Source organism: Parus major, unplaced genomic scaffold (assembly GCF_001522545.3).
Source record: "Parus major isolate Abel unplaced genomic scaffold, Parus_major1.1 Scaffold299, whole genome shotgun sequence".
Taxonomy (NCBI): Eukaryota; Metazoa; Chordata; class Aves; order Passeriformes; family Paridae; genus Parus; species Parus major.
Window position 1 is genome coordinate 110,902 of NW_015379272.1, and position 7,303 is coordinate 118,204.

General features: G+C 67.1%; 1 protein-coding gene across 5 annotated transcripts; it reads left to right on the forward strand.

The window, feature by feature from the left end:
• Nucleotides 1-2,910: 2,910 nt before the first annotated feature.
• AMHR2 (anti-Mullerian hormone receptor type 2) lies at nucleotides 2,911-7,297 on the forward strand. 5 transcript variants are annotated; one of them, XM_019005410.2, is made up of 12 exons: nucleotides 2,912-3,016; nucleotides 3,101-3,250; nucleotides 3,878-4,045; nucleotides 4,315-4,404; nucleotides 4,735-4,844; nucleotides 5,149-5,373; nucleotides 5,564-5,678; nucleotides 5,765-5,925; nucleotides 6,103-6,250; nucleotides 6,320-6,456; nucleotides 6,692-6,847; nucleotides 7,172-7,297. In XM_019005410.2, exons 1-12 carry the CDS (start codon nucleotides 3,004-3,006, stop codon nucleotides 7,244-7,246), a joined length of 1,548 nt encoding a protein of 515 aa, XP_018860955.1. In that variant the 5' UTR covers nucleotides 2,912-3,003; the 3' UTR covers nucleotides 7,247-7,297. The 5 variants fall into 5 exon arrangements, with proteins under 5 accessions (XP_015471388.1, XP_015471385.1, XP_018860955.1 ...); XM_015615902.3 differs by having other exon boundaries at nucleotides 2,911-3,016; nucleotides 6,320-6,847; XM_015615901.3 differs by having other exon boundaries at nucleotides 4,315-4,844.
• Nucleotides 7,298-7,303: the final 6 nt, after the last annotated feature.

The following is a 7,303-nucleotide window of genomic DNA, read 5'->3' on the forward strand; positions in this document are numbered from 1 at the left end:
AAAAAAACAACAACAAAAAAAACCAACCCAATGACAGAAATACCGACAAAACAACACAAAAAAAAAAACAACCCAAAAAAACAAAAAAGAAAAAAAAAACACAAAAAAAAAGAAGAGAAAAGATTCTATATTATTATTATATATATAAAAATATAAAATGTGTTCGTTTGAGAGAGGAGAGATGTTGCTGCGACCATGGCGTGGTCCCTCTGATGCCTTATCCTGGAGCAGGTCGGCCCCTCTGGGGCACGGCAGACGATGCCCGAGCTCTCCTCCCCTTCCCGGATCTCATTTTCCAGCAGAATCCCTAAACTCCCCCTCCCCGGGCTGTCGGACGCTTTGCTTTGAGGTGACTCTGTAATTCCTTTGGCATTCTCGGGGAGAGATCCCGCTGGATTTTTCACCCTTGGACTCCCACTGCCCTCCCCTGCCTTGGCAGGTGTTTTTTTAATTTTTTTCTTGGATCTTGGTTTTTTTCCAGACGTTTTTTTGGCAAGGTTCCCTGTCCCGTGGGAGTGGAGTTGCTCCATGGGAAGGTCGTGGACAGAGGGGCTGGGACACAGCCCTGGGGGGAAAAATTGGAGCCTCCTCAGGGGAGGAAAAGTTGGTGTTTTCTTTTTATTACAGCCAGCGTTGGAATTAATAATAATAGTAATAATCGGGGGAAAAAAGGAGAATCCGCGGAGCTCCGCCGGTCTGGAGCAAGGGGGAAGCAGCACAGGGACACGAGAGACGCTCGGGGGTTTTCTTGTGGCACTGCTGGAGGTGGCTCCTGAGAAAAAAAAAAGGTGTTGGAAATAGGGACAGCTTGGGAAAAAAAAGCCCAGAAAGGGTTTTCCAGGATCCTGCTCTTCCTCCCGCGGGAGGGCTCGGTCCTTTCCGTTCTTCCTCCCACACCCTCCTCTTCCTGCCCCGGGCGCATCCCAAAGCCCGCACGGCTTCCATCGCAGAACGCGGCTGCGGGCTGTGGGGTGTGGGTCCCCAAAAAGGGGAAACCCGGGATTGTTCCCAAGCTCTGGGGTGAGCCCAGCCGGGTGTGGAGCTGCCCAAGAACTCCCCTGCTCCGCTTGTGGGCTCGGGGCTGGGCCCCCGGGATCGCTCTGCCCCAGCGATCCCACCTGCCCGGGAACATCGGGCGTTTCTCCCTGCCCCACGCCGCTGCCCAGTGCTTCCCACCCCGGGTGTCCCCCCACCCTTTTCCTGCGCCCCCTTTTCCCGGGAGAAGCTCCAGCAGAGCCAAGACCGTGGGGCAGGCGCTGGCGAGGTGCTGGGGATCCCTCGGGAAGCCTCTGGACAGGACCTGGCCCGGCTGCCCCATCTCCAGCCCCGAGCTTTTCCATGCTCGGGAGCTCCAGGAGCCAGTGGGAAGCGGGAATCTTGTTTTGATTTGGGATTTTTGGTAAAAAAAAGACAAAAAAACACAAAGAAAAAGGAAAGGCAGCAGAAGCTCCCCGGGGAGGGGGCGCAGGGCCCGGCCCCCCAGCCCCCCGGCTCTCTCTCTCAATATCTATTTTTGCATTTGTATATTTTTATATAGGAAACTTTAAGCATTTGTATTTTAATAACCCTGTGAAGCACTATGAGCTCCCCCCACCCCCAATCCCCCCAGCCCAAAACCCACAAACGACTGGGACAAAAAACAGGAGGGTTCTGTATTTAATGGTCAATTTGATGATTCTGCCCCCACCCCGAACCCCCCCCAAGCCCAACTCCGTCCCCAGCGGGGATCAAGTGCCAAAGCCGGTCCCGGGTCCGGTGTTGGGATGTCCCCGTGTCCGTCCCCACGGGCTGGCCCCCGAGGAGCTTGGCTTTCCTATGGAAACGCAGCCGGGAGCGGGGGGCAGCCAGGGACCCCCGGGGGGGCTTTTCCCCGAGCCTGGGCTGCTCCCCTGCGGCTTTTGGGGGGATCAGAGCATTTAGGGGAAATCAGAGCATTATCTTAGGGGGGAATCAGAGCATTTTGGGGGGCTCACACCACCAGCGCTGCTCCCAGTGCCGGATCCCACACCCCCACTTGGGCTCTGTTGGCACCGGGGTCCCCGCCCTGCTCCTGGCGCTCCCCGCCCGCCCCAAACCCCCCCAGCAGCCCCCAGACCCCCCCAGCCATTCCCGGGACACAGAACACAAACGTGCCTTGACAAGGGGTGATGGGCTGGGGAAGAGCCCCCCCTGCTCCCCTCCCACACCCCGCAGAGAGTTTGGGGGGCTCTGGGGGCTGTCCCCGAGGCTGCCCCCATCTCCCAGCTTTAATCCACTGTCACCCCTTCATTCCGGGGGGGCTGGGGCCGGTTCTCTATGCAGCGGGGGGTCCTGGGGGGTCCAGCCCCCCAAACTGGCAATAATTCTCTCCCTGTTTGATCTCGTCCCATCTCTGTTCTGTTTTAATTTGGGAAAGGGGAGGGAAGGGGGGGGTTGGTTTTTACAAATCCGGTGGCTGATGTCATAAACCTCCCTCCCCAAAGGCGATTTTTTGGGGGGGGAGGTGGTGGATGACTTCTTTTTTGGGGTCCCAAAGTGCTATTTTTTTGTACAAAAAGACTTAGATGAAACTGTTAGTTTTGGGGGGCTCCTTTGTAAATGGGGAACGACGAGTTTTTGTAATAAACACAAGTCGCTGGCGTTGTCTGGAAGTCTGCTGGGGGATCCCTTTTGGGGGAGCACAGCCGGTTTTTGGGGGATGGCAGGGGTGCAGTCGGTCCCAGAGTGTCACGGGGGGGGGACTGGGGACACTCAGCACGATTTGGGGGGGTCACGGGCCGGTTTCATGGGTGCAGTTGGTCCCAGAGTGGCACCAGGAGGGGATGGGGGACACTGAGCGGGATGTGGGTGACGCAGGGAGGGGGGCCAGGCCTGGCTGTCCCCCCCCAGACACCCTGGCTCTCTCCTCCCTAGTGCGGGGGCAGCACCTTCTCCTCCTCCTCCTCTCCTTCTCTTCCTCCTCCTCCTCCTCCTCCTCCTCCTCCTGCTCCTGCTCGGCTCCGCTTCCCACCCGCAGAGGCTCCCATGGGGCGCCCAGGTGGGTGCTGGGGGGGGCAGCCGGGGTTGGGGGGGCCTTTTTGAGGGGTTAAAAGGCACCCCCAGTGTGTGTGTCCCCTGCCAGGCCCCCACAACCTGACCTGCGTGTCCTACAAGCACCCGAGCGTGCGGGGGGCGCTGGGGGGCGCGGGGGGGGCGGCGGCCGGCGCCGTTCGCTGCCCCCCCGGGCAGTGCTGCGTTGGCATCTGGAACCGCAGCCAGGCTCTGGTGCAGGGTGAGACCCCCGCGGCCGGGGGGCTTCGGGGAGAGGGAAAGGGTGGCTGCGCTTTGAGCCCGGGACGGGGGTCTGGAGGAGCAGAAGGGGACGGGGGAGGCCGGCTTGGTCCTGCCCCGGGGGGATTTTGGGGCAGGATGGAGGGGTTGGTCTTGCCCCGGGGGGATTTTGGGGCAGGATGGAGGGGTTGGTCTTGCCCCGGGGGGATTTTGGGGCAGGATGGAGGGGTTGGTCTTTCCCCGGGGGGATTTTGGGGCAGGATGGAGGGGTTAGCCCTGCCCCGGGAGGATTTTGGAAAGGCAGAAGGAGCTGGGGCAGGTAGGGTAGGATGGAGGGGTTGTGGGAATTTTGGGGCAGGATTGAGTGGCTGGGTCCTGCCCTGAGGGTCTTGGGGAGGCGAAAGGGGTCTGATCCTGTGCGGGGGGCAGGGAGCGGGGGCTGATCCTGGCCGGGGGGAATTGGGGAGGTTTTGGTCCCTCCCCAGCGGCTCCGCTCGGCCTTGGCCTTGAGCAGCGGCGGCGCTGGGAGGAGCGGCTGTGGGGGGGACCCGCACGGGGGGGTCCCACCTGTCCCCCTGCCCCCTCCCTGTCCCCCGGCGCCCGGGGGTGACCGTGCCGCTGTTCCCAGGCTGCTGGGGCGGCCGGGGGGACGCCTGTCCCTCGGCCACCTGCGCCCCCAGCCCCGCGGGACATCCCGGCAGCTCCGTGCTCCTGTGCCTGTGCCATGGCCACCTCTGCAACGGCAACGCCACGGGGACAGCGGCCGTGGGGCTGGGGGGAACCCGGCAGGGCCCAGGTGCGGGGGCCGGGGGGTTCTGGGGGGCACTCGGGGATGGGGACACAGAGGGGGCCCACGGGGGATCCTGAGATCTTCAGGGGACCCATGGGGGGATGGACCCCCAGGTGGGGAAGGTGGGACCCAGACGGGATTGGGGAGGGACTGAGTGGACCTGGGAGTCACGGGGGACGGGGGAAGCCATAGGATCCCCTAAAATGCGCCCCCCCAGCACCCCGGATACCTGGGGGGCCAGGGGAACTCTGTGTCACCGCAGTCTCTGTCCCCAGTGCCCGGCCAGGGGGGGTCCGTGGGGACCCTGTGGCTGTGGGGTGCCGGACCCCTCCTCCTCATCCTCCTCACCTGTCTGGGCATCCTCGGTAGGGACAGGAGCACGGCGGGGACGGGGGGACCCCCGGGCACAGCCATCCCCTACCCGATGTCCCCCGGGTGTCCCCAAACGCCACATCTGTGGTGTTCCCAGAGTGCAGGTCCCCAGGTGTTGTGTCACCCTGTCCCTGGGGCGGGGGTCCCTGCTGTCCTAGTGACCCCCTGGGGTGGGGAGATCCCGGGATGCCACATTCCCCGTGTCCCCTGCGTGGTGAGGGGGGCTGCTGGTCCCCGGTGTCCTCAGGTCCGTGTCCCTGATTCGGGGGCGCTCCTCTGCGGGGGGTCCCCGGATGGGGGTGTCCCTGGTGTCCCCCATCCAGGACTGCGCCGGACAAGGGCCCGCACGGGTCAGCCACCGCGGAGGGGGCGGAGAATCGGGGTCCCCCCGGAGCCCCCCAGCCCGGACCTGCCTGCGCTGCACTTCCTGCAGGTGCGGGGCAGCCACGGGGCGAGGGGCAACCACGGGGGGGGCACCCATGGGGCGAGGGGCACGCGGGGGGGCTCCCAGGTAAGGAGGCGACTCTGGGAGGGGGCACCCATATGGGGAGGGGATGTGGGGACACCCACGGCACAGGGGGCATCAGTCTGGGGGTGGCACAAGGGCGCTGAGAGTACCCGGGGAGCCCCAAAAGGTTCCCGGATATGAGGGTCCCTGCGTGGGGGGATGCCGGGGGCTGGGGACACTCGGTGCCAGCTGTGTCCCCTGTCCCCCCCCCGGTGTCCCCGCGGGGCAGGTGCTGCAGTCGGGCCGGTTCTCGGCGGTGTGGCGGGGGACGCTGCGCCAGCGGCCCGTGGCCATCAAGGCGTTCGCGGCCGGGGCTGGCCGGAGGTTCGCGGCCGAACGCGCCGTGCACGCGCTGCCGCTGATGGAGCACGAGAACGTGGCCAGGCTGCTGGACACCAGAGCGGCCGGACCCCGCGCCCGAGGGGGACTCCTGGTCCTGCAGCTCTACCCGGCCGTGGGTCACCTCGGGGGATGACACGGGTTTAGGGGGCTCGGGGGTGTGCAGGGGGATGAGGAGGCTCGGGGGGAGGCGGTGGGACAGTCGGGGAGCACAGGGGTGGGGATGGGGGGCTGGTGGGGGGAGATGCGTGGGAGATACTGGGGGGTGCCGCACGCCCCCACCCGTGTCCCTGGCGTGTCCCCAGGGCTCCCTGCGCCACTTTCTGGGGCAGCACGTGGGGACCTGGGCGGGCAGCGTGCGCCTGGCGCTGTCCCTGGCCCGCGGCTTGGCCTTCCTGCACCAGGAGCTGTGGCGTGACGGTGAGGGTGGCCCTGTCCCCGCTGTGCCCTGGGCTCCCCCGGGCCCGTCCCCCCCGTGACCCCCGGTGCCCCCCGGTGCCCCCCAGGGCTGTACAAGCCCAGCGTGGTGCACCGGGACCTGAGCAGCCAGAACGTGCTGGTGCGGGAGGACGGGACCTGCGCCATCGGCGACTTCGGGCTGGCGCTGGCGCTGCCACCGCGCGCCCAGGACGGCACCGGCGCCCGGCACGCCGTGACCATCCGGAAGGTGACGGGGCGGGGTGGGACGGCGACGGCAGCGGCTCGGGAAGGGGACAGCCCTGGGTTGGGGATGGATCCGCAAATGTCGCTGGCGGCGAGGGCTGTGGGTGCCGCTTGAGCCCGTCCCCGGCGCGGGGGGCCCGCTGGCCCCGCTGGCCCCGCGCTCAGGCCCCGTGGGGCGCAGGCGGGCACCCAGCGGTACCTGGCACCCGAGATCCTGGACGAGAGCCTGGACCTGCGGGCCTGGGGCCGGGCACTGCGCCAGGCCGACGTCTACGCGTTGTCCCTGCTGCTCTGGGAGATCCTGTCCCGCTGCCAGGCCCTGAGCCCCGGTGAGCTCCGCGGGTCCCCCCGCGCTGCCCGCGGCCCCCCGGCCCCGCTGACCCCCGGCCGCCCCGCAGGAGCTCCGGTGCCGCCGTTCCGGCTGGCGTACGAGGCCGAGCTGGGCTCCAGCCCCAGCGGGGCTCAGCTGCGGCGTTTGGCTGCGGACGAGAGGCGGCGGCCGCTCATCCCCCCCGCCTGGCACCGCGCCCCCCAGGTCAGACCCCCGGGACCCCGGGCCGGGGTCTGCGGCTGCTGGGGGCGCCCGCGGGGGCCCCGGGGGGTGCAGGGGGTCCCGGGGGGTCTCGGGGGGTCCGCGCCTCGGTGCCCGGGGGTATTTTCGGGGGGTCGCTGCTCGGCGATGACCCTGAGGACACCGGGGGGGTGTTCCCGTTCGGGGGTGTCATCCCCGGGTGTTTCCCCCGCTGAGCCCGGGGAGGGGGGTCCCACAGCCCGGGGGGGCTCTGCCGGAGCTGCTGGAGGATTGCTGGGACCCGGACCCCGAGGCGCGGCTCTCGGCCGAGCGGGCTCTGCAGCGGCTCCAGCGCTTGGCCGCGGGGCCCGCACCGGCCCCGGAGGACCCCGGCGCGGGGGTCGCCCCCCGTCAGGTGCGTGCGGGGAAACTGAGGCACGGGGCGGGCGGGGAGGAACCGGGAACCGGGCGGGAGGGGCAAGGTCCGGCCCCGCCCTCGCTTCCTGCCGGGAGGGGCCGCGGCCGGAGCGAAGGTGGGAACGGAGCCCCAGGACCCCAAAATCCCCACCCCAGAATCCCCACCCCAAAATCCCCCTGCGCACCCCCAAACCTTCGACTTCCCCATTGTTCCCCCGGGACAGTCCGGGGGGGACCCCCCAAAGCTTCCGTGACTCAGTTTCCTCTGGGTGCCAGGGGTGGGGAGCTCGGGAGGTCCCGCTCACCCCCTGTGCCCCCCCAGGTCCTGGAGTCTCCCACCATGTGGAACCCTGGTGCAGGTACAGGGGGGCACCCCGGTCTGGGGGGGCTGCCTTGACCCCCCCCAAGGTCAGACCCCTCCCCTAAATCTCCTCATTTCCCCCCCCAGGACAGC

Bases quoted from the DNA above. Each gene is read 5' to 3' on its own strand.
- AMHR2 (XM_015615899.3), top strand. The intron at 4,845-5,148 runs GTGCGGGGCAGC...CCCGCGGGGCAG, and splicing joins CTGCGCTGCACTTCCTGCAG to GTGCTGCAGTCGGGCCGGTT. The intron at 5,679-5,764 runs GTGAGGGTGGCC...GGTGCCCCCCAG, and splicing joins CCAGGAGCTGTGGCGTGACG to GGCTGTACAAGCCCAGCGTG.